Consider the following 26,957-nt stretch of genomic DNA (forward strand, 5'->3'; position numbering starts at 1 on the left):
TGGAAGGTTGCTGAATGGATTGTGATAGTGCTGCAGTTTGCTGGAGAAAGGGGATTGTTTTGTGTTCCCTGTTAATAAAGAAATCGTTCATTATGTGAGCCTAAAAATAAAATCAGATGAAAAATTGTCTTTGCTTGCGTAGTTAAAAATAAGAACACGTGAAAGGAGCTTAGAGGAGAAATTAAATTTGCAGTAGACAGGTGTTACAAGACCATTATTTTGCACACAGTAGATACTTGGAAATCTGGGAAGAGTGAATGAAGGAAGATACGCTGATATAGTGTACCAAGGGGTGGAATGAAATGTGATAAAGTTATTTAAGGATTCCACCAGGGAGTGAGAAACATATAATGTATAGTGATTGGGCACAGTTCCCTGAAAAGATCAAAAAAGCTGTTGTCCAACCCAGTCAGCTAATCAAGTTAACAAACTAAGGATCCATTGCTAGTGTTATGGTAGTTTAACTAATCTGTTGATAAAGTCTATAGTAATATGACTTTTTATATTGCCTGCTCCTCTGTAGGAAGTTTCAGAAAACAACCTATATTTTGGGCCCATTTTTCATATTTGGATACATAAATTACACTCTGGAATGTGGGTTTTCATCTTCTGCATTTGAGGAATCTAATCAGTGCATGAACACCTAAAATAGATATTTAAGTGTTTAACTCTTATCTGAGTGCCAAAATGTGATTCTAAATGCCTTAACTTTGACACTCAAGTTTGAAAATTGGGCTCCAGGAATCAGATGTTTATATATATGTATATATAAAAATGTGTGTATATAATGTAATACAACATAAATATTCTCTCTCTATATGTATATAGAGATTTTTCACATGCATTATATATGCAACTATATAATATACAAATGTTACATATCTCTACATTGTAGATAAAATACACAAACATATTATATATGCACGCATTTACTATATATGCAAAAATACAGAGGGAGAAAGAAAAGTGGAAATATATAATAAATTAAAAGAAGCATATTTGTTCTGTTTGATACAAGAGACTTAATATGACTTGGTAAAATATCTCTTTTACTGAATTTTATAGTAGATGTGCTTCAAATGAAAATGAGGGGTTTTTTGTTCGTTAAAAAGAGTATTCATACACAAAAAGAACCTACATGATTTTCTATATTGTGTGATCTGCAGATGATTTATACAGTGAATTTCAGTGAACTGAATAATAATCTCAGGGTTTACCAACACTCTTCAAAGTCTGCAAATAATATTCTCTGTGGGAATATTTAGCCACATTTCCAGGTTGATCGAGAAACTAATACATTTAAAATGTTGGCATTATGACCACCAAATCATTCTTTATAGGATACCAAAGGTCAGAATGTAAAGCAACATTAGTGGTTTAATTTTCCAGCGCTCTGCAAATCTTATGAAATGCTATGTTAGTGTAAATGCTATAGTTAGAGCTAAAGTGCATCTTTGTCTCTCACGTTAGCTATCACCCCTCCCTCTCTCTATCACTTGTCTATGTTTCAATGAAGGATTTTAAGAGACCTGGTGAATTTTGTACAACTACTGAAACTTGAGACACTAAAAGATTTATATTCTCATAATTTTTTAAATCTCTCACAGTGAAACTATTGTGTTTTGTTCTGTGAATAAAGTGTGTAATGTTTTTATTCAGTGTATTCTGTGGAAGGTGGATACAGTCCTATACAGTAGCTATTTTTGTTGTTGAATCTCCCCATAGGTCCCTTTCAGTGCTACAATGTCACCGGTTCGCCTGCACTCATCCAACCCCAATCTTTGTGCAGACATCGAATTTCAGACTCCCCCAAGCCAGGTAGCTGACCCCTTGGAATGCTCCATGGAGTACATCAAACTTCAAGAAGAGTTTTGCCTCATGGCCCAGAAAGGTAACTAAAAATGTAGAATCTGCATCTTACAAAAACTGCTATATTTACATTTACACTATTCATGGTCAGAACTTTTGTCTGGATCAAATATAAATTATATCAAAATCTTTTATCCAAATCTGGTTCAGATGAAGATCATATAGGTTTAATTTTTAAAATATTTTCTATGCATCAGGTGCATATATAGGGATGGGTGAATCCTATGTCATTGGAGATTTTGTGAACCTCCTGAACCATTACAGGGGCTTGCAAAACTTGGCTGAATTTGCACACATTTTTTCCTTTTTATAGAAACCTGTGTTCTTTCCCCTAAGATAAATGAAATTCCACTGTCTCTAATGATCTTGTACAACTTTATGAATGACACACCAATGGAAGTTATAAAAGGTCCTGCTCGTACAAGAATGGATTTCAGAAATGTTACATTGTATCACCAATGAATGACTGGCTTGTAGGCTGAAAATTTAAGTTTTTAAAAAGGCTTTTAAAATAGTGAAATATAAAATGAAGGAGTCATACATAAGCCACACCAGCATGTGCAGGAATTGATGCCCTTCTCCGGTGGTTGAAAGATCTTGCCTCATATTTCACACCTAAGCCATTTACTAATAGCTTATTAATGCACATGCTGTTGTGGCTATTGTCATACACGCACTGTGGCCATTTCTCTGTCTTGTGTGTAATACTATATACTTTACAATATCTTTTAGTGTTATTTATTTTTTACCTCTGTCTACAGAATTCACATGCAATGCTGAATGGGTTAAGATTGAATGATGTTCAAAGTGCATCAAAGAACAGTTTGTTAGAGATTCAGACAGCAACAAATATCACTGTTTTGGAGCATTCCACTTTTGGAGACATTTAATGAAAATCAGGAATGGGATGAATTAAGCTTGTTTGAAAACCAGATCTATTTATCTCTATGGAAAAATGAGCTGGATTGCATTGTGCCTTGCTCACCTTTTCCAATGTCTCTGCTTAGTTCTCATTGTAGAATCTTTATTACCGGTGATAAGGTAAAAGGTAGAAAGAATAATCTGATTTTATTATTTATATTATTGTAGCACTTAGGAGCCCCAGTCATGGACCAGGACCCTATTGTGCTATGTGCTGAACCAACATAGAACAAAAAAGTCCCTGCCCCAAACAGCTTACAATCTAAGTATAAGACAAAAGATGGATACACCCAGATTGGGGGGAAATAATGAGACAATATCGGTTAGCATGTTAGACTGTGGTTTCAGCACGTTAGCAGTCTATTGATTGGTCAAGTTTTGTAGGCTTCCTGGCAGAGGAGGATAAGGAGTTAGTTTTGTGGATGTTTACAAGGAGCTTCTCCCAAGCTCGAGGGGCAGTGTGGGAGAAAAGCACAAAGGTGCTTGTTTGAAAATTTCCCACATAGAATTTGCAGAGCTAGAGTTAGGAAAAAATAATCTCTCTTTAGTTATAAGCAGAGAAAACAACTGGAGGCCATTGAGAAGGAAGAAATACTGAACTGCCTAAAGTCTGCTTTATACACACTTTTCTGATTATAAGTACATTTTATATTTTTGTTTTGAAATGTTCTTTTTCCGTTGTCTACACACTAAAGATTACTTTGCAAGTATTCATTGACCTCTGTACCCTCAGGGTTGCATCATTCTAGTGGTACACACTCTGTAGTATATCTTCTAGACATATCACTTTGCTGATGTTCCATAAACAATAGATTCAGTGGGGAATTAGCTAAATAATAATCTTTCTTTAAAAGCTTAATGTAATTTGTAACATGACTAAAGATCTCAATCACCTTGTGTCTTGGTTGACTTTCTGTATCTATTGAAATTATATTTTTTTCCATTAGTGCAGTCATAAAAATGTCTGTAATCATATGTGTGTGTGTGTGTGTGTGTGTGTGTGTGTAATATAAGAACACAAGTAGGTTTGAATAATCTTTTTTCCAATATTAGTTATTTCCATTTGACTAGCCTCCCTGCTGGTTCCAAGATTTAATGTATTGTATTTTAAGATTAACTTTAAACAGTCATGCATCATCATTTTTCATTAGTTTTTTAGCCTGAAAGAGTGAAAATGGCTTCCATAAATACTCCAAACTAATGCTTCTTCAGTGGGCTCATTATGAGGTTATTGTCTTTGGTTCCTCGAGTTTCCTCTTAGGTAATAGTTAAATAAGAAATCATATTTATGCTAGAATTAACTAGGAGTAAAGAATAAAATGTTACAGTCCTGTTGCTTACAATTTAATGTCTTTGAACAAGCATTTCCCCTTAAAAAGTAAGGGCTCACATGAATACATACAAAATATTAACAACTATATGACTTTAACTAAATGCATATTAATATTCAAGTATAAATTGTTCTTATATTCCTGATTACTTTATCATTTTAAGTCACGTCAAACTTGAAATATTAATGCTTTAAAGTATTTCTCACACAACATTGTGAAACCAACAGTCTCTGTATTGATTTTCCTGATCTGTGACACAAAGTAACACCAGTAGGAAACTAAATTTAGTACCTTTTGAAATGTATTTGTCTATGAGATGGACTACAGTTATCTTAAACAACAGGTTAGGACACAAAATGAAAAAATACTGTGCCCAGTTGAAACTAGAGCAGGGATTTAGGTAAACAAAATGTAATTACCTAGTTTGAAATTTGATCAGAATACATGGGTTAACAGCTGTACTCTTGGCAACAAGTGTCATAATCACAAAAGGAGGGACTTGTGCTCTCATTGGAAAAGACTGCTGTGTGTGTATATACCAGACAACACCAATGAGGTAATAGATCGTGCTAGCCACTTAGAACAAATCCTTTTGCTGCCAGCACTATGTCCAATGTCTGACGGTTTTGGAGGGCCATCTGTCGGATTGCCCCTGTTTCTTTGGCCAGGGCTCTTAAACTTTGTCCGGTTTCATTTGCCATTATTTCAACTACTGCTTGTAACCTTAGGAGCCTTTTTGTATGGTGTATTACTCCCCCTAATGGTATTAAGGAACTGCCAATGGCCTCTTCCCAGGTTAAGGGGCTTATGTTATTTACGTGCCGTTGGGCATCTGTTAAGTCCCTTCTTTTTCGCCTGAAATTGCGGAGGCATTCTTGAGGGAAGGTTCCTAGCACTCAGAATTGTGGGAAGAGTCGGGGGGATAACAGATTCCTGACCAATTAGCTGTTAGTTCGGTTTAAGCTCTGGTCCCACACACCCAGTGATGGCCTATTAAGGCCAGGAAGGGTCGGTTGCACCCATTTGTCATATAGGTGTTTGCAAAGGAGGAGTAGTATCCCCCAAAGCGTACAGGGTAATTCTCCTTATGAGGAGTGGTGTTATTTGCATAACATTGAAAGATTGTATTGTTTTCTGTAGGTTACTGTAGGGGGAACATGAGATTGATTTCTCTGTTTGATCCCGGGTTGAGAAAAAATTCATATCTCTATACCCGGCCCGCCACTTTTTAGTTTTGTTTGAATAATCCCATACACCATTGGCCACAACATGCTGAAGGCAACGGCTTTTCCCCAGATCCAGCCCTGTCCCATTACACACCCAACACCAATGACCTTTTCCCTCCACCACACTTATCCATTTAGTTGCATTTATTCCCACTGCTTCCCAAGTATCATTGCTGATCCATATTTTGTTAAATGGACAAGGCCCTCCAGTGAGGTCTGGGGACTTGAGTGGGATAGCCAGACAGGAATGCCAGTTTGAGAGTGGGCTGGGATGTGGCTGCAGACCCAGCAATTAGAAATATTAAGGGTCTGAGCTATCCACACCTGCTGCTGGATAAAAGAATTGTCATTGTGGTCTCCCCAGACCATAAGATACCAGCAGCCGAGGAACAGAGTCTGCTTCTGGCAACCCTTACGAGAGCATAGATTGTAACGTATTGCAGACTGTTCCTCTACATCTTCTTCTGGAGTCAAAATTGACTCTGCGTTGTCCTGATGTGATGATTGGTTCTCTGGGGATGGTGCCTTTTTACACTGAAGCATGTATCCACGCTGCGATGCCAGATAGTCTAACAGCCATCTGTGTAGTGAGCAGGACCTGATGAGGACCCTTCCGCTGGGGCTCCAAGGTGTGCTTTCGATGATGGCACCATACATAGACCCAATCACCTGGCTCGAGGTTGTGGCAAGCGTCGGAGGTGGGTTCCGTGGGCCAGGCGACTCGAACCTGTGAATGGAAGTGACTTACAGCTTGCATTAGTCCCTTGCAATACTGAAGGAGCACACTGTGAGTCAAGTTCAAATCTGGAACGGGAGTCATAGCTCGCATAGGCTTAAGTACACTATTTCGTCTTTCAACTGCACCTGCACTCTGTGGGTGGTAGGAACAGTGCAACAGGTGTTTGATATGCAACATACGGTCCAGGTGTTGAACAAGTTGTCCAGTAAAATGTGTACCCTGATCACTGGACAGAGTAGCAGGAATTCCCTTGGCAGGCATAATATGATTTAAACAAACATTTGGCAACAGACAGTGAGTCAGCCTTGCGACAAGGAAAGGCTTCAATCCAACCAGAGAATAAACATACGATAGCCAATATAAATTCATATTGTCGACACTTAGGCATTTGTGCAAGAACGGTGCTTGAGGCAGGCCCTGGAACCCCTGGGCCACTTTTACAAAACCAATATTATGGCTTTGTGGTACAGGCTGCACAGTGGCGGGCTGCAAAAGAGCTAAAATGGGGGGTCCACCATCCTGTCTTAGTTACAGCAGAGACCATCCCCTCCTTTCCGACATGCAAAACACCGTGTAGCAAGGCGGCCAGAGATGGGTAAAGTGAAAAGGGGGCTACAAAGGCGCCAGTAGGCGAGCGCCAAAAGGAATCGGGATGTAGAGAGCAACCTTGGGCAACCCAGGATTCTTTCTCGGTTTCTGGGGCAGAGTCTTGAAGCAGGGTGAGGTCAGTGAGGGACCAGGAGGGTAAGAGGAGAGTGGAGAACAAGGGAATCAGACATTTCGACTAGGCGCGCTGCAGCAGCCAAAGCATGCAGGCAGGGGTGTAAGCCTTGGGCAACAGGGTCTAAAGTGGCAGAGAAATTAGCCACTGGGCAGTTCTTTTCTCCATGCATCGGAGTGAGAACTCCAAGCACACACCCAGAGTGTTCGTGGCAGAAAAGGGTAAAAGGCTTAGAATAGTCAGGCAGCCCTATGGCAGGGGCAGAAGCCAAACCCTGTTTGAGGGAAACAAAGGCAGAATTGGCCTCAGGGGGCCACTGCATGGGGTCAGGCACAGAGAATCAAGTGAGTTCCTGGAGAGGTTTTACAAGGGAGGCATATTGGGGAATCCATTGTCTGCAAAATCCAGCCATGCCTAAAAACTTCCGGACCTGGCGTGGGGAGCGGGGTCAGGGAAAGCTAAGGATAGCTTGGACGTGGGTGGGAGAAAGTGCACAGGAACCCTGGGAGAGGAGAAAACCAAGGTATGTGACAGAAGCTTGACAGAGTTGTAGTTTAGAGCGAGAAGCTTTGTGAGCCTTATTTGCTAGGGCAGTAAGGAGCACTAAAGAGTCAGTTTCAGAGACAGACAATGAAGGGGAACAGAGGAGTAGATCATCTACATATTGGACTAGTGTGGACCTGGACAGAAAAACAAGGTCTCGCGCTAATGTTTGGGAAAAATATGACTGACTTTCAGTATACCTCTGGGGCAGTGTGGTCCCTGTGTACTGTTGCCCCTTGTAGGAAAAGGCAAACAGGAACTGGGAGTCAGGGTGAACCGGGAGAGAAAAGAAAGCAGAGCACAAATCAACAACAGTAAAATGAGTTGCATCTGGTGGGATAGAAGCCAGAATCTTTGAGAGGCAAGTTTTGATTCTGTCCACTTATGATTTGCCTCTTCCCACCACTGCATGAAACAATCAACCTCTCCTTTTGCCAATTTAGTTGTAGGTTGGTCGAGTTTGTCTTTTAAGACGTCTACTTGGTCTTTGTCCCAAGATCCTAACAGTGGCCACTGAATTTTAGGATTCTCCTGAGTTAGCCTTTTGCATTCCCATACACATCTCCCACCCATGTCATGAGGTTTTCTGTTCATTAAAACACAGCAATGATAGCAACAAGACAAACACCACAAACAAACACAAAACATAGATCCATGGTATTCTGAGTTATTCTTCCGCTGGCGCCAGCTTGCTTGTAGACTCTAAAAACAAAAGAAACAATTTCCACCCCCACCCCCACCCCCTGGTGGGGACAGATTATTGCTTAATAATAATACCACTTTCTTTTACAAATTTCCTTGCTAATTGCAGGAAAAACAGAAGAATTACCTCCAGGCTCTCCTTATTTTGTTCTATAGTCAGGCTGTTCTATAGTCAGGCTAGTGAATTACCCCACTCACTGGTCATTTATGAAATTCATGAGGTGGTGTACCTCAGTTTCCGCTCTTGTGCAACAGACCATGTTTGCAATAGTTTCTCTGCTGTACCAAGCTATAAATTTATTCTCAGATAATAGCAGAGACACAGCTTCAGATTTTAGTGCTATACACACACACAAAATTCTCTTTTGTCTAACATCCCTTGCGCTGTGATTACTCTTTTACACAACTGTACCCCTATTACACTTCCATCTTGTACAACTAGACACAACCAGGAGCAGTCAAGTTAAGTTCCAATAGAAACCCCTTACATCCTTTAGTGATTTTGATTATATTACCCAATAGTCAAATAATTTTGATCAGATTCTCTCTCTGCCTGCAGCAGTCCCTTATAGACCATTTCTGTGGGAAAAGGGCCCATTTTCCCTCAGAATAGCTGTAAAGGCTTCTGGGGACAGAAGCGTAGTGGTGGTAGTAGCCACTCTACCTGACCCCCTTAGCCTAGACCATTTTTTCAGAAATTTACAGGAGTCCGGACTCTTCCTAAAATACATAAACTGAGCCGGCGTTCCTTTAGGGAACTGTCCCAACTTAGACATCTGGTTACCCATACAGGACGACTTTATACACCAATCACACAAGAAGGAAAGTCGGGTTCGTCAGGGCGATGCCCGGTGCAACACACAAAAGGAGCCCACAGGCTACTGCCTCAATCACCCTTGCTTTCACACTAAGGGTTTTACCCAAGGCGCGGTGCGGCTGCGATTGTGCAGATTTCACTCACTCAGACCGTGGGGAGAGGAACCTTTTGGTCAGCCAATCCCCGGACGGAGATGGCGCCCAGACTCAAACACACCACAGGGGGGACGGATAGACACAGAGACAAGACAGTCCTCAGTCCGGACAAAACACAGAAATAATTACCTGACCAGATTCCTGATGTCAGATCCCGGGATCCCTACCAGAACAGAGTGGGAACCAACAGGTTCGATAGCGTAGATGTCACTGTGGTCATGTACCCTTCCGTTCTAGCGGAGGACCGCTCGGGCCAAATGCCCAGGTGCCAGCTTGCCACGGCCGTCCTAAGAACAGTCAGGAGTCACACGGCCCCAGTGAAGACGGTTGCCATCTCGGTGGAACCTCCAAATTGTCAAAGTCAGATTCAGGACTCATATAATTTGTCAGACCACTCTATTACCAAAGTGCTTTGCCAATGCACCCAGATGTGAGCCCCTCTCTGAGGCTCAAGATAACTTATTTTTACAGCTAAGCCAAAGCCAATTTAACATAAGAGACAAAAGAAAGCAGAAACTGACAAATATACATATATATCTTATTTGCATACTAACCAATCTCCTAGCTCAGAAGGAGCTCTAAGTTAATTAGTTTGAGGACCCATTGTCTCACACTCCTTAATGTTTCTCTTCCTGACAACTATATTTCAACAAACCCTTCAAGTAGCATTTCTTTAATGAATTATAATTTCAATATAATTCATTCTACTTTCACACCTTAAAAACCTCTAAAGATGGAGATTCCACCACCTCCCTAGGTAACCCATTCCAGGGCTTCACTACCCTCCTAGTGAAATAGTGTTTTCTAATATCCAGCCTAGATCTCCCCCAGTGCAACTTGAGACCATTGCTCTTTGTTCTGTCATCTGCCACCACTGAGAACAGCCTAGCTCCATCCTCCTGAGAACCCCCCTTCAGCTAGTTGAAGGCTGCTATCAAATCCCCCCTCACTCTTCTCTTCTGCAGACTAAATAAGCCCAGTTCCCTCAGCCAGGATCTCCTCACAAGTCATGTGCCCCAGCCCCCTAATCATTTTCATTGCCCTCCACTAGACTCTCTCCAATTTATTCACATGCTTTCTGTAATGAGGGCCCCAAAACTGGACGCAGTACTCCAGATGTGGCCTCACCAGTGCCGAATACAGGGGAATAATCACATCCCTCGATCTTCTGGCAATGCTCCTACTAATGCAGCCAAATATGCAGTTAGCCTTCTTGGCAACAAGGACACACTGTTGACTCATATCCAGCTTCTTGTCCACTGTAATCCCCAGGTCCATTTCTGCAGAACTGTCGCTTAGCCAGTTGGTCCCCAGCCTGTAGCAGTGTATGGGATTCTTCCATCCTAAGTACAGGACTCTGCACTTGTCTTTGTTGAACCTCAGATTTCTTTTGGCCCAATCCTCCAATTAGTCCAGGTCGCTCTGAACCCTATCCCTACCCTCTAGCGTATCTACCTCTCCACCCAGCTTAGTGTCGTCCACAAACTTGCTGAGGGTGCAATCCATCCCATCATCCAAATCATTAATGAAGATGTTGAACAAAACTGGCCCCAGAACCGACCCCTGGGGTACTCTGCTTGATATCGGCTGCCAACTAGACATGGAGCCATTGATCACTACCCATTGAGCCCGACAAGCTAGCCAGCTGTCTATCCACTTTATAGTCCATTCATCCAGCCCATACTTCTTTAACTTGCTGGCAAGAATCCTGTGAGAGACCGTGTCAAAAGCTTTGCTAAAGTCAAGGAACAACACATCCACTGCTTTCCTCTCATCCACAGAGCCAGTTATCTCATCATAGAAGGCAATTAGATTAGTTAGGCATGACTAGCCCTTGGTGAATCCATGCTGACTGTTCCTGATCACTTTCCTCTCCTCTAAGTGCTTCAGAATTGATTCCTTGAGGACCTGCTCCATGATTTTTCCAGGGACTGAGGTGAGGCTGACTGGTCTGTAGTTCCCCGGATTCTCCTTCTTCCTTTTTTAAAAGATGGGCACTACATTAGCCTTTTTCCAGTCGTCCGGGGCTCCCCTAATCACCCTGAGTTTTCAAAGATAACGTCCAATGGTTCTGCAATCACATTCAACCAACTCCCTCAGCACCCTCAGATGCATTAGATCCGGACCCATGGACTTGTGCATATCCAGCTTTTCTAAATAGTCCTTAACCTGTTCTTTCACCACTGAGGGCTGCTCACCTCCTCCCCATACTGTTCTGCCCAGTGCAGCCGTCTGGGAGTTGACCTTGTCTGTGAAGACTGAGGCAAAGAAACATTGAGTTCTTCAGCATTTCCCACATCTGTCACTAGGTTGCCTCCCCCATTCAGTAAGGGGCCCACACTTTCCCTGGCCGCCTTCTTGTTGCTAACATATCTGTAGAAGCCCTTCCTGTTACCCTTCATATCCCTTGCTAGCTGCAACTCCAATTGTGCTTTGGCCTTCCTGATTACACCCTTGCATGCTCAAGCACTTTTTTTTTTAATACTCCTCCCTAGTCATCTGTCAAAGTTTCCACTTCTTGTAAGCTTCCTTTTTGTGTTTAAGCTCACTGAAGATTTCTCTGTTAAGCCAAGCTGGTTGCCTGCCATATTTGCTATTCTTTCTGCACATCAGGATGGTTTGTTCCTCCGCCCTCAATAAGGCTTCTTTAAAATACAGCCAGCTCTCCTGGACTCTTTTCTGTGGTGGTTTTCAAGGTACCGAGAATTGAGAATCACCTTGTTACCCACTGCCTCCAGCAAGAGGAAGACTTGCTTGAGCTTAATTTGGTGTCAGCTCCCTGACATCACCAGCCTGTTAGCCACCCAAACAATCTCCTCTGGACTCTGCCACTCCTGTGTTTGATTTTCAGGTTAACAATAGGTATACCTTGGTCCCTCAGTCCCCTGGGAGCATCCCTCTGTAGTGGCCAGCCCCTCATCTACTGTACACTCACAGTAATATCAGATCTGCTGTCCACAAAGGAACAGTGCACACACCAGCTTGTATGATTAAACTCAGGATCAGCTCCTTGTGTAATGCAGAAGAACTCAGATATTTATAGTGAAGATAAGATTATTATCAAAGATTTGAGATTCAAGACATAATGAGTAAGGATTATGGAAAAAAAATTACATATAAATCAAAATCATAACAATTTCTAGACACTAAACTTAACAGGCTAACCTGCTGTCTATAGAAGTTTATCTCACCCAAATATCCTTTGCAGTGTTTCCAACCAGGGTATGTTGTGATCCCATTTTTATGAATGTAATCACATTGCCTGATTATTTCCTTGGTGCAGGCTCAAGGGATGTTATCCTTGCCTTCTCCTTATATCTCCAGAAGTTCATTGTCTGTACCTCAGAGTCAGGATGACCCCAGTAGCTTATTCTCATGTATGCTGCCTCCCAGTTAATTTCACACTCACCCTCCCCTCACCCATTGATTTCCTTTGTAAATGACTCTCCATTGTGTTAACTTACAATGCTTAATTTACATGCCAGAGAGACAGGTGAATAACCATCTTTTGTCTGACAGAAAACTTGCCTTGATAGAGACCTTAGGAGCATGTTTCTGGTAAACGTACATAACTCCTTACATAGTATGAGTACATACAATGATATTAATGACCAGCATGACCCTGGTTTTCACTTGAGATCTCACATGATTTCAAAATGGCCTTGGCAAACTGGAGAAATGGTCTGAAATAAAGAGGATAAAATTCAATACGGACAAATGCAAAGTACTACACTTAAGAAGGAATAATCAATTGCACAAATACAAAATGGGAAATGACTGCTGAGGAAGGAGTACTGGGGGTTATAGAGGATCACAAACTAAATATAAGTCAACAATGTAATACCGGTAAAGCAAATATCATTCTGGGATGTATTAGCAGGAGTGTTGTAAGCAAGACATGAGAAGTAATTCTTCATCATTGATCAGGCCTCAGCTGGAGTTCTGTGGCTAGTTCTGGGCACTACACTTTGGGAAAGATGTGGACAAATTGGCAAAAGTCCAGAGGAGAACAAAAAAAATATTAACGGTTTAGAAAACATGACTTATGAGGGAAGACTGAAAAAATTGGGTTTGTTTTGTCTGGAGAAGAGAAGACTGACGGGGGACATGATAGCAGTCATCAAGTATGTAAAAGGTTGTTATAAAGAGGAGGGTAATTGTAACCAGGTTGGCACCTGTCCCTTGTGAGCACCTCCTTTCTTTGGCCGATATGCCTGCAATCACAGTCTTTTTCATGGGGTGGCACCCACCTCTCGCAGGCAGCCCCCCCGTTGGTGGGGTGTGAGCCTGTTTTTGGTTTTAGTTCTTACATCGGGGTGGCACTTGCCTTTCGTGAGCACCTCCTTCCTCCAGCTGATGGTTCTCTTGGCAGGTCTTCAGTGACTCAGCCCTGCAGCTGAGCCACATATACTGTCCCCCCTTCTGGGGTATACAGTCCAAGTTCTTATCTTGGCGCTGGTGTGGGGCCGTAGTGCTAAGGCTTCTCCCAAAGGCACTGCCTTCTTCAACCACCAAGCCAGGGCCCATCTCAGTACCCACAGCCGGTGGTGTTTCAGCAGGCTTCCCTGGGCTTAGTCTTCAACCAGTCCAGCAGGGCCCATCTTGGTACCCTCGCTGGCCTGCACAGCTTCTGTGCTTAGTCCCACTGGGCTTCACCCTGCACACAGTGACCTGCTGGTCCTGCCGCTTTTCCAGCCAGCCAGTCAGTCACCCAGTCTTCTCTCTTCAAGCTCTGCACAGCAACTGAAGGCTCTGTTCTGCTGCTTGCCTTTTATCTGGGTCTTTTGAATCCTTATTGGTCGCTGCAGCAGCCCCTCTGATTGGCTTCTGCAGCTACTGTAGACTGCTTGGAGGACTTCTCGCTGCTCTATTCTGGGACAGGATGATGCAGTGCAGCAAGGCCTCCAGCAGGGGGCCTCTGGCCCTAGTCCACCTTGCCACAGTAATAAATTTTTCTCCTTAACTACTGAGGGCAGGAAAAGAAGTAATGGGCTTAAATTGCAGCAAGGAAGATTTATGTTAGATGTTAGGAAAAACTTCCTAATTGTAAGGGTTGCTAAGCACTAGAACAAATTACATAGGGAGGTTGTGGAATCGCCATCTAACCTGTTCTTAGAAATCTCCAATGAGGAACACCTGTCAGGAATGATTTATATAATACCTAGTCCTGCCTCAGTGCCGGGGACTGGACCAGGTGGCCTGTCAAGGTCCCTTCCAGTCCTAAATTTCTATGATTCTATGATAGTCTTTGGGGAACCAGAATGTACCTACCAGGATCAGGATATTCTTATAACCCCCTTGCCAGTTGGCATTGGGGGAGTTCTTAGGGTCACACAAGCAATTAAATTAAAGGCCTGATCCAGTATCCATTGAAATCAATGCAAAGACTCACATTGACTTCAGTAGGCACTGGATTGGGCCCCAACATAACTGAAAACATTTTACTAGATAAATCAGTAAGTCTGGGGCTGGCTGGTTTATCGTGTTAGCAAGCTCATGGGACCTGCAATAAGCAAAGGGGTGTGTGAATTATTCCCCTAAAAGAAGAGTATGTTTGAAACTCGTGGGGGAGGGCGGGGAAAGGGAGGGAGACTTGAAATATGTTGAACTCATTTCACACAAAAAATATGTCCCAAGTACTGAACTTTGTACTTGCAGGGACCATAATTGATGGTGTCTGTAGCCAGGTCCACAAAATGAACTTGATGCACCTGATATAACATGTACATTTTGAACTGAGATTACATGCATTTTTAGGCAATTCTGTTTTAATATGCAATGATTTGTGTTTAATTTGATCATGAAATGATAAATGTATTTACAAATACCAGATTAAATTTATTGCTGACGTAAGTGAGAATAATGAATTCAATGGAATTGTCTCCATTTATTAGGTGGAGAATTTGGCCTTCCATATGTAACACCCACATTTTGGGTCACATTTTTCAGAACGGTCATAAAAATTTGGGATGAATAAAGCTAAGATTTAAGATCACGAGCTTTCTATCTGAATGGGAATAAACATTTAGAAATCTGTAAGATTTATTTTCAAGAGAGATAATAATGTCAATATTTACAGAAATATGGAGAAGTACAAGTGTTTAACGAAGGAAAACACTTCCATGAAGAGAAGGAAAGGGAGCTTTTTAAGCTCACACAGGAGCAGTTAGCATTGCATTTTATTCCGTCTTCAAGAATTTGAATGAGGAAGCAGTGAACATTTCAGTGATTCTTGTCTAATTAGTAAGGTTTCAGTAGTCACTTTGTATTTCTTGATTCTATACTTCAAATCTAGAGGGCTAACATTAAAAACCCTATAAAAATTGGGGAGAAGTAAGGGATGAGAGGCAGAATTTGCTTGAAAAAAGGTTTTTATTCCTTAATGTTTCGTAATTCCAAAAAAGGAACAGCATTTTAAAGAAAAACATAGTGGCATACTATGTATGGGAAAGGTCAAAGTTTATTTTCCTTCATCCTTTGTGTTTCTTTGTTGAAATTGTCAAAACTGTCATTCAGAAATGTTTCTCATATTTTAATGTTCCATTTCTGAGCACATGGGCTGATTATTTCAAGTGTTGAATATACTTAATGAAAAAGAAATTGTTTTATTTTAAAGGGTTTTTTGAAAAACACAAGGGCGTTTCTAATAGCAAGGAATGCATGGCCAAACCACATTTAGCAATGACCAGAAGTGTTATTTTTCCTATTGATGGATTTCCTTTTATATGTTTGTTTGCTTGTTTGTTTTGAACAAAGGCTTTAGATAATTGGATTTGAAATAATCACACTGTAACACCATGCAGTGATGTTTATGCAGCAGTGACCATGAGCTGCAAACAGTCTTACACAACTTGCGTTGTATGGGCTCTGTGTACTGTAATGTTGGCTAATACATAAAATGGGAAAAACATACTACCCACTGCTTCCCTCCACAGTGTTAGATCATCAAAGTTTCAAGATCAAAGTAATCCTCTTTATTAATGCAGTATTAAATCACTGCAGACCATAAATGCAGAAATGACATACATACTACACTATTTGCAGAGAAAAATTAAGGAACAGACTAATTTGCTTTACAGAGAGGGGGGAAAAATAGCTTTAGGCCCAAATATTCAAAAGAACACGCACACTTTTACACATACCCAACTTGCATGTGCACAACCACCAATATGTGCACGAAAGACAAGTGTATGTACACGTTCACATTGTGTGTGCGTGCCAAACTCAACTGATGCATGCATGCAATCTACTTGGGCACGAACTCTTGAAAATTTGGGCCTTAGTTTCTTATTTCTGTAAATTTGGGGGGGGGTCACGACCTTTATTATTGATTACAAGCAAGGTGTAGTACTTTGTCTCAGGAAATATTTGTTTTTTCTTTCCCCCAGTTCATTCTCTTTTGAAGTCTGCCTTTAACAGCATAGCTATTGAGAAGGAGAAGCTTAAGCAGATGGTTTCAGAACAGGACGTTGCAGGCCACAATTCACAAATAACACGTCTCAGACAATCACTTTCTCAGGTATGCCCTTGCTTTGATTTCAAGCACATGTGGAATTCTATGACTTGCCAAATGCCTGTTTTCTATACTGTATTTGTATAAGCGGCAAAGAGTCCTGTGGCACCTTATAGACTAACACAGTGGTCTCCAAACTGGTGTGCATGAGATGATCCCATCAGCTCAGGATTAAACAAAGACTGTGTATGGCTAGTCAACTACAAAAGCAGTTTCTCCTCCTATGGTGTTCACACCTCAACTGCTAGAAGAGGGCCTCATCCTCCCTGATTGAACTAACTTTGTTATCCCTAGCCTGATTTTTGCTTGTATATTTATACCTGCCTCTGGAAATTTCCACTACATGCATCTGACGAAGTGGGTATTTACCCATGAAAGCTTATGCTCCAGTTTGTCTGTTAGTCCATAAGGTGCCACAGGACCCTTTGCTGCTTTTACAGATCCAGACTAACACAGCTACCCCTCTGTAGTTGTATACACTTCCAGAGATGGCATGGAAAATGTCAAATCTTGCAGCCAAATATTTCCTCATTAAAAATTAAATAACAAAATGTGTTAGTGGTAAATTCAAACCTGCTTCTCTACCCTTGGCTTTTTGTTGCAAATATGTTAGAGAGCAGGAGCAATATGAATGAGTCCCAAGAAAACTAAGAAATGTAGATGTGAAAGATTAAGTGTCTCTTATTTCCTTGTGTGTGTTCATTGTGTTTAGTGTCTGAGCTAGATCTGAGGTATGAAATATTTTATATGAAAATCTTAGATATATTTCTTAAAACCACTGACAGCACATTCAAGGGTATTTTTATTCAGTTTTCCTTCATTAATTTAAAAATGATGAATGAACATTCACAGATACATTCCATAAATCCATTACTCCAATTGCAAAAATGATCATAGGCAACAAAGTGAGCATTTTACATGTATGAGCATCCAGGGATTAGATTTCTTGCTATTCCTAGCCTCCCGCAAACCAATGTTAATGAAGTTTAATTGCAGTATATTGATTGTGCAACTTTAAGGTGGGATTTCCAAAAGCACTTGGTGTTGGCCAAGCTGTGCTCCCACTGATGTCAAAGGGAGTTTTACCAGTGACTTCAGTGGGAGCAGAGTTTGGCCATTGCTGAGTGCTTTTGAAAATCTTTCACTAAAAACCAATCAGGTTAATAGGCTCTTTACTAAGTATCTTAATTCTAAAAATATAATCTGAAAACCAGGTTCAGTTTATGTAATACAGGAATAAGAAAGTATACATTAAATCAATTCAGTCTGACTTACTTCCTCAGCTTGCAAAATAATCCCACTTCTGGAATTCATGGGTCAAGAAGAGGTACCTAGTTTTTCAAGGGTAATCAGGGCCTATGGTATTATTCTGTTGCCTTCACTCTGAAGAAACATGGACTAGCAGGGAACACTAAGCATGTAAGAAATAGAAAAGAACATGCAAGTTTAAATGCAAACTGTAATTTACCCAGGTTTACATGTAGTTTCCTAAACTGTTATCTTTCTACTGTAAGATTTGTAGTGTTCCGTAGATATAAAGATAATGGGACAGGAGAAGGGTACAATTTTTTGGCCACATAGTAAATTTGCCAAAAAAAGCCATTTCAGGGTTATCAAAACTATTTGTAATTTCAGGTAGAATTTGGTGAACAATTTTCGCCAAATAAAGAAATGAGGGGAATTTTTTTTAAAGTGAAAATGGTTCGTGCTGACATTTTCTAAATGAACCATTTTGTTTCAAAATGTTGTTTTGACTCAACATATTGTTTTGAAATTTTATCTATTTTTGTTTCAGTGAGGGGGAAAAAGTTCAGCTTCAGTTCTAAAAGAACCAAATTTTTTTTTCAGAATTTTTTTTTTGGTTTGGCCTTTGACCTAAAAAATCAATTATTTACTCAGCTCTAATAAGGAATGTTTCTCTTCTGGGTCTCTGATACAAATCCAACCCAGATCATTAGTGACTTATAGCTGTATGTTGTGAAATGGGTTGATGGCCTCTCATTCTAGTTCCTCTTAACAAAAGTCATTGTGACAATGGGAAATTCTGATGGATGGTCTCAGTGGAGAGGAAATGGAAATCGAACTAATTTCCCTTTCCTATTGGTGATATTTCCAGTTCAGGTTTATGTGAGGGGGAAACTCAAACTGTGTAATGTCTGTTTTACTGATAAACGAAGGACTTCAGTCTTTAGAGCTCTCACTCTAGCAGCTGTCTCAAACACTAAATCAGGGGTTCTCAAACTGGGGGCCAGGACCCCTCAGGGAGTCACGAGGTTATTACATGGCAGGTTGTGAGCTGTCAACCTCCACCCCAAACCCCACTTTGTCTCCAGCATTTATAATGGTGTTAAATGTGGTCACACACAGAGGCTTGCTTTGTGAAAGGGGTCACCCGTACAAAAGTTTGAGAACCACTGCACTAAATCCAGATACATTTTTAAAAGAAGCAGAAGAAAAAGAATTTGACGCTCATAGTTTCTCTCCCACACTTACACTTTTTTATTATCCACATCCCATGTATATTTATAAATAAAGCTCAAGAGAGCAGATTTTTTCCATGCCCAGTTCTAGTCTTAGTAATGAGTCCCTGGATATGTACAGATCAGCTCTGAGGCAACTGGTGATTCATGTTGGGGTGGGGGTGGGGGAAGATGAGAGGAAGCAGTACAGAATGTGCTTTAAACTTCTTGAGTTCACCACTGTTGTGCATGTATATTTCTATAGTTATATACAGTATGCACTTTGGCTAACCTATAGTTGGTTGAATCTTACAAACAAACCCAAAAAAGAAAAGTTAATGAATACCATGGGTTTGAGTCAATTGAATTCCTTTGTTATTAGTTTATTCATGAGGCTTTGAATGCACGCAGTGTCTTGAAATGAACACATGCATTCAAGTATATCAGTTTGATCTGAATAGATGTGTTTTAATGCACATGTTCATTTCAGTACTGCTGACTTGGAGGCATAGCCTCTCACATTCTGCGACTGCTTATGTTTTTCCTGTCTTTCCCTTCAGCGTGAGAGGATGAAAAGGAGGGGGGTGTAGACTGTATGGTGGAGTTTGGGCATATGCTGTGCAGATACCAGGGTGAGAAAGAAAAAGGAGGCATAGTTATAGGGAAAAGGGGTGAAGAACTCCCTATGTGTATCCTATGGTCAGGAAACAGTTAAGATTGTAAAGATACCGATAACACAAATTACTGTTATTCTCTAGAGCAGGGGTTGGCAACCTTTCAGAAGTGGTGTGCCGAGTCTTCATTTATTCACTCTAATTTAAGGTTTCGCATGCCAGTAATACATTTTAACGTTTTTAGAAGGTCTCTTTCTATAAGTCTATAATATGTAACTAAACTATTGTTGTATGTAAAGTAAATAAGGTTTTTGAAATGTTTAAGAAGCTTAATTTAAAATTAAATTAAAATGCAGAGCCCCCCGGAGAGGTGGCCAAGACCCGGGCAGTGTGAGTGCCACTGAAAATCAGCTCGTATGCTGCCTTTGGCACACATGCCTACCCCTGCTCTACAGCCTTCTTACTGAGGCACCTAGCCCCCTGCAGATTCCTGTGACTATTCTTCACACAGACTCTTGAAGTGACCACTAAAGAGCATCCCAATATCTATGGGTAGGGAGTGGGTGAGCAAGATACCCCTGCCCAGGGATCCTATCCTATGGAGGACGGCATGGGGAGAGGTGGTATAGGGAAGGAGGTATAATACTGCCAGGAAGTGAGCAGAAAGAGCTATCCCCCTCACTCAGGGATCCCACTGTTTGAATTTTCTGAGAGACTTCATCTATCTGGGTGGGGATGGCTACTGATGTGTCTAGCTTAAAAAAACAAAAAACCCTTCCCACATATATACGATTTACAACGAGCCTTCTTGATTTGTCTAGCTGTATGTTTATGCAGCTGAAATCAAATTTAGCCTTCCCCTACTGAAGTCTCCAACCTTCCATCAGATACAGTATGCAGAAAAAGAAAGAGTTTTTTAAAGAAAGTATTAAAATTCATATTCTGCTAGACCCAATAGAATTGAATGGCTCCAAAGAGGAACTGTACTATCTTTATGCAGTTAAATGCACATTTTCCAAATAAATTATAACCCCCTATATTACTGACTTGATTGGAATATTGGTATAGAAGGGTACAGCTTGCTCAGGAAGGACAGGCAGGGAAAAAAGGGAGGAGGTGTTGCCCAGTATATCAAAAATCTGTATGTGTGGACTGAGGTTGAGATGGAAATAGGAGACAGACTTGTTGAAAGTCTTTGGGTAAGGATAAAAGGGATAAAATACAAGGGTGATGCCATGGTCAGGGTCTACTATGGATTACCTAACCAGGAAGAGGAGGTGGATGAGGCTTTTTATAAACAACTAACAAAATCAACAGGACTTGATGGTGATGGGGGACTTCAGCTACCTAGACATTTGTTGGGAAAATAACACAGCAGGGCGCAGATTATCCAACAAGTTATTGGAGTGTATTGGAGACCTTTTTTTTTTTTTCAGAAGGTGAGGAAAGCTACTAGAGGAGAGGCTGTTCTAGATTTGATTTTTACAAATAGGGAGGAACTGGTTGAGATTTTGAAAGTTGAAGGCAGTTTGGGTGAAAGTGATCATGAAATGGTAGTGTTCATGATTTTAAGGAATGGTAGGAGGGAAAACAGCACAATAAAGATAATGGATTTCAAGAAGGCAGTCTTAAGCAAACTGAATGAGTTGGTAGGTAAGATCCCTTGGGAAGCTAGTCTACGGGGAAAAACAGGTCAAGAGAGTTGGCAGTCTTTCAAAGAGAAATTATTAAGGGCACAAGAGCAAACTATCCCACTGCGTAGGAAAGATAGGAAGTATGGCAAGAAACCACCCTGACTTAATCAGGAGATCTTCAATGATCCGAAACTCAAAAATTAGTCCTACAAAAGGTGGAAACTAGTTCAAATTACAATAGATGAATATAAACAAATAACACAAGTATGTAAGGACAAAATTAGAAAGGCCGAGGCACAAAATGAGATTAAACTAGCTAGAGATATGAAGGGTAAGAAGAAAACATTCTACAAATACATTAGAAGCAAGAAGAAGACCAAGGACAGGGTAGACCTGTTACTTAATGAAGAGGGCAAAACAATAACAGAAAATGTGGAAACGGCAGAAGTGCTAAATGACTTTTTATTTCAGTTTTCACTAAAAAGGTTAGTAGCAATTAGGCATCTAACGAAAATGCAGGGAAAATGAGGTAGGATCAGAGGTTAAAATAGGGAAAGAACAAGTTAAACATTAGTTAGACAAGTTAGCTGTCTTAAAGTCACCAAGGCCTGATGAAATACTTCCTAGAATACTCAAGGAGCTGACTGAGGTGGTATCTTTGAAAAGTAATGGAAGACAGATGAGAGTCCAGAGGACTGGAAAAGGGCAAATATAGTGCCAATCTATAAAAAGGGGAAAAAGGACAACCTGGGGAATTACAGACCAGTCAGCTTAACTGCAGTACCTGGCAAGATAATGGAACAAATAATTAAGCAATCAATTTGCAAACACCTAGAAGATAATAAGGTGATAAGTAATGGCATGGATTTGTCAAGAACAAATCATGTCAAAACATCCTAGTACTTTCTTTGAGAGGGTAACAAGCCTTGTGGATAGCAGGGAAGCGGTAGATGTGGTATATCTTGACTTTAGTAAAGTTATGTCTACACTACCAACCTTGCAGCGGCACAGCTGTGCCACTGTAAGGTCTCCTATGTAGACGCTCTATGCCGGCAGGAGAGAGCTTTCCCATTGGCATAATTTAACCACCTCAAATGAGTGACGGTAGCAATGTTGGCAGGAGAGCGTCTCCCGCTGACATAGTGCTGTCCACACCAGTGCTTTTGTTAGTGTAACTTATGTTGGTCAGGGTGTGTTTTGCCAACAAACGTGCTAGTGTAGACAAAGCCTAAGGTTTTTGATACTGTCTCGCATGACCCTTCTCATAAACAAACTAGGGAAATGCAACTTAAATGGAACTACTATAAGGTGGGTGAATAACTGGTTGGAAAACCATTCCCAGAGAGTAGTGGTGGTTCACATGGAAAGGGCATATCAAATGGGGTCCTGCAGGGGTCAGTTCTGGGTCCAGTTCTGTTCAATGTCTTCATCGATGAAATAAATAATGACATAGAGAGTACACTTATAAAGTTTGCGAACGATCCCAAGTTGGGAGGAGCTGCAAGTGCTTTGGAGGATAGGATTAAAATTCAAAATGATCTGGACACACTGGAGGAATGGTCTGAAGTAAATAGGATGAAATTCAATAAGGACAAATGCAAAGTCAGGGCCGTCCTTTCCCATACGCAAAGTACGCAGCTGCATAGGGCACCAGAAAATGTGGGGCACCACATTTCCTGGTGCCCTGTGCAGCTGCGTGCTGCTCCAGCCCCTGCTCCGCCACTTCCCCATGGCCCCCACCCCGGCTCTGCCTCTGCCCCACCTCTTCCCTGCCCCACCTCTTCCCTGCCCCCACTCTCCTGAGCTCTGCAGCAGGGCCGGGCCGGGCCTGCACTCACCCACACAGAGGCCTGCCCCCCTCCGGGGCGGGGCGCTGCGTAGGGCCCCAGAATAGCTAGGGACAGCCCTATGCAAATTACTCCACTTAGGAAGGAACAATCAGTTGCATATATACAAAATGGGAGATGACTGCCAAGGAAGTAGTACTGTGGAAAAGGATATGGGGGTCATAGTGGATCAGCAGCTAAATAGGAGTCAACAGTGTAACACTGTTGCAAAAAAAGCAAACATCCTTCTGGGATGTATTTGCAGGAGTGTTGTAAGCAAGACATAAGAAGTAATTCTTCCACTCTCTTCCATGCTGATTAGGTCTCAACTGGAGTATTGTGTCAAGTTCTGGGCATCACATTTCAGGAAAGATGTGGACAAATTGGAGAAAGTCTAGAGAAGAGCAACAAAAATGAGTAAAGGTTTAGAAAGCATGATCTGTGAGGGAAGATTGAAAAAATTGGCCTTGTTTTTTAGTCTGGAGAAGAGAAGACTGAGGGAGGATATGATAACGGTTTTCAAGTACATGAAAGATTGTTACAAGGAGGAAGGAGAAAAATTGTTCTCTATAACCTCTGAGCATAGGACAAGAAACAATGGGCTTAAATTGCAGCAAGGGCGGTTTAGGTTGGACATTAGGAAAAACTTTCTAACTGTCAGGGTGGCCAAGCACTGGAATAAATTGCCTAGAGAAGTTGTGGAATCTTTGTAATTGGAGATTTTAAAGAGCAGGTTAGGCTAATACCTGTGAGGGATGGTCTAGATAATACTTCCATCCCCTGCACTCGAGGCAGGACTGTCTAGAAGACCTCTTGAGGTCCCTTCCCATCCTATGATTCTGTGATGCAGATTAATTGTTCCAGATGGATCAGTTTTATCAATCTGCATTCAGCATATACTCATATGTAGACTCTAGCTTGGGCTATCTCAGTGTAAACAAATGACAGTCTGAAAAGTAGACACTGTAAATCTAGAATGTCTAATTTTCAGATATTAATTCTTTTAAAATTTTTCAGAAAAATGCCAAAAGACCTAGTTTACATAATTTAAGGACAAGGATACATTTGATTTATTTTATGTGAGACTGTTTAGGGATAAAAATGGTGAAAGATGTGAAGCTATAAAATACTTGTTGTTTAAATCAACAGTTCTGACACTGGGTCAGAAGATGCAAATAGCTACTGTCAGAACACTCTATCATATCATTAACAGGTACTTGATTGTGATACTTATTTACAGATTCATTGCCACATTGGCAAAACTATTGTCATGAGGGCAGAGATTCTTTTCATATATACTTTTCATGTATACCCATTACACAAATTGAATCTATTTCCCTAAGTTTATATATATATATGTATATATATATCTTCTTACTATACGTTCCATTCTATGCATCCAATGAAGTGGGCTGTAGCTCAGAAAAGCTTATGCTCTAATAAATTTGTTAGTCTCTAAGATGCCACAAATACTCCTGTTCTTTTTTCATATATAGTGGGAGGATCCTAGAATATTATTCAGCCAAAGAATCCTAGATGATAAATTCACTCCAGGGTTCTCTTTAGACAGTTTGCCAAGAGGACTGACTTTAAATGACCCATCACTCGAGTTTTTAAAATAGGACTTCATTGTGTGTGAGTAAAGGATTAACTCTGAGACAAACATGGCAGTTTCTTTGTTTGAGAGCAGTGTTTCAGAAGCAGTGTGGCAGGAGGTTTTGAATGCAGAGCTGGGCTTTGTATGAAACCCTACATGAGACTATATATTTGAAAACTTTGTTGCTGTTTTTGTTTTTTATTTCATTTTTGTTTAAGATAGTAATATATTACTGTAATGTACATATTGTAAATAAAATACTCAGAGAAACTCTTTTTGGTCTATTTCTTCAGTCACTTCCTTCCCTACATAGGAAAGCTCCTCCACCATAACCAGAATGACATTCACAACAACTACCCCTGTTCCCTGTCTTTTTATGGCCCCATCTGCCTGCTCCAAAAAAACCCCATACACAAATTCACAAACTCAAACTGAGAGTTCTATAACCTGAAAAGACAGAAGAAGTCAGAGACTCCGTGAAGTCCACTAGTGACTTCACTGTTGTGGATTTATTTAATGTGCTCAGATACTATGGTGATGAGCAGCTGTACAAAACTAAGATAGACAGAAGCAGCCCAGCCTAGATAACTGTTCTTCACTGCTGTGGAGCTTGGATAATGCACGTTTCTTCAGTGCATGTTTATGTGCCATATTTCAACATGGAGGAAATTTATATAGATTTCTAAAAGAGTCATTTTCCAGATAACTGTATCTGTAGATAGTTTCTCATGATCCGAAATTGTCACTAGAAATAATCAAAATCAGCAGTTAAAAATTCGAGAGTATCCCCCTCAGTGTTAATTTCAGTATGCATTGTCCTCTCAGCTCCAAACAATGCACATATATTCCCTAGTATTGATTGCAACAGTGTTGTGAGCTACTGTTAACTCAAATTGTCATGCAGCCCACTGATCACATTTCCAAAACTGCAAGAATTATCGTTTGAAACAGATTAAATAATACAGTTGAAGAGTTAGAGAAAACCAAGGGTTTTCCTTTTTCAAAAATTGTATGGGCAGTTTTAAATACTGTGGTAAAAGTAAAAATGGCAAATATTATATAAGAAGTAAACATTGAAGTTTCAACTTTCCTATGGCTGTGAATGGCTCTGAATTATTTTTGCCTGAAGGCTTCCAATTGTTTAGTAGAAAGCAAGACTTAAGAGGAAAGATAGGAAGGCGCTTGGACTGCTTTGAAATTAATGGGGAAAGTATTGAACCTTGAATGCTGTTTTCTGGGTACATTTTGATAGAATAATAACCTAGTAATGCAGGTCAGTATAGTTTTGTCAGTTTTGTGCAGGAGTTAGTTATAGGTAAATAACTGGCACCTCCCAAACTGAGAATTGCCAGGACACTCATCAGATGACTTCTCAGAGGGTAGTTGGCATCTAGAGATGAGGTCTGATGGAGTGGTGGAATAAACATGGGTTCTCAACATGGGGATCATGTCTACCCTACTTTTCCCATATTGCTAAATGAGAATGGGGGTCTTGGCTAGATCCTGCTAGATGAGAGAGGGTTATGGGTGAGGGGGTGTTCCAGGAAAGATTTGAGAACCATATGAACCAAAAGAATTAGGGAAAAGGGACAGAGGAGAGAGATGCACCATTTCTCTGGGACAGTGGTGTAGACACCTGAAATTCCTGAAAGCTAGCTAGCATTGGAATAAACAAACAAGTTAAGTTAAAATACATGGCATTTCTTTTAATAAAGTGACATGTACTTAAAAATGGTGCTCAGTCCCGAGCTTGTCCCATTGACTGCAATGCAGAATGAATTCCATCCTGTCCTAATTTCTCTCGCTCCTTGACTGTTAGTAAGAAAATTGCAGCCATCCTGGAACAAGATCAGTGAGAGCCACAGCCATAGCAGAGGTTGAAAATGTTATCTCTTTTGTAAACGATAATGCTAGTTCAAAATAATGAATTTTATTTGACTTTGCTGCAGATCTGAGTAGTGTTCAGTTTGGGCAGGGGAAGGGACAGAGAAAGAACTGGAGTTTTCTTTTAAATAAACGTTATGGCCCGGGGAGAGAGAAAGTAAGCAGTGCTGGCAGTAGAGAAAAGATACACCATGATTTTTCATCTGAGATTAGACATGCAGGAGCTGAGGAGGATGAGGCTTGTGCAACAACACTGGAGTATGTCAAAAGGGTTAAAGATGATGAGGTTAGAACTAGAGAAGGGAGGGAAGTGGGAGAAGAGCAGTGAGAGTCGAGGAATTTGAGGACGCTTGGAATGTGCAGTTTTGAACTGGATCCTGAAATAAATGAGTAGCCAGTGGAGATA

At 40.9% G+C, this 26,957-nt stretch overlaps 1 protein-coding gene across 4 annotated transcripts in view; it reads left to right on the plus strand.

The window, feature by feature from the left end:
- The window catches only part of OSBPL6 (oxysterol binding protein like 6), a 103,403-nt gene that overhangs the window by 43,861 nt on the left and 32,585 nt on the right, over positions 1 to 26,957 (plus strand). For all 4 annotated transcript variants that reach the window (XM_077829863.1, XM_077829864.1, XM_077829866.1 and 1 more), the window contains 2 exons: positions 1,726 to 1,891; positions 16,413 to 16,543. In XM_077829863.1, coding sequence (XP_077685989.1) covers positions 1,726 to 1,891; positions 16,413 to 16,543 — 297 coding nt within the window. The remainder of the gene's footprint in view (positions 1 to 1,725; positions 1,892 to 16,412; positions 16,544 to 26,957) is intronic.

The sequence above is a fragment of the Eretmochelys imbricata genome, chromosome 11 (genome assembly GCF_965152235.1).
Source record: "Eretmochelys imbricata isolate rEreImb1 chromosome 11, rEreImb1.hap1, whole genome shotgun sequence".
NCBI lineage: Eukaryota > Metazoa > Chordata > Testudines > Cheloniidae > Eretmochelys > Eretmochelys imbricata.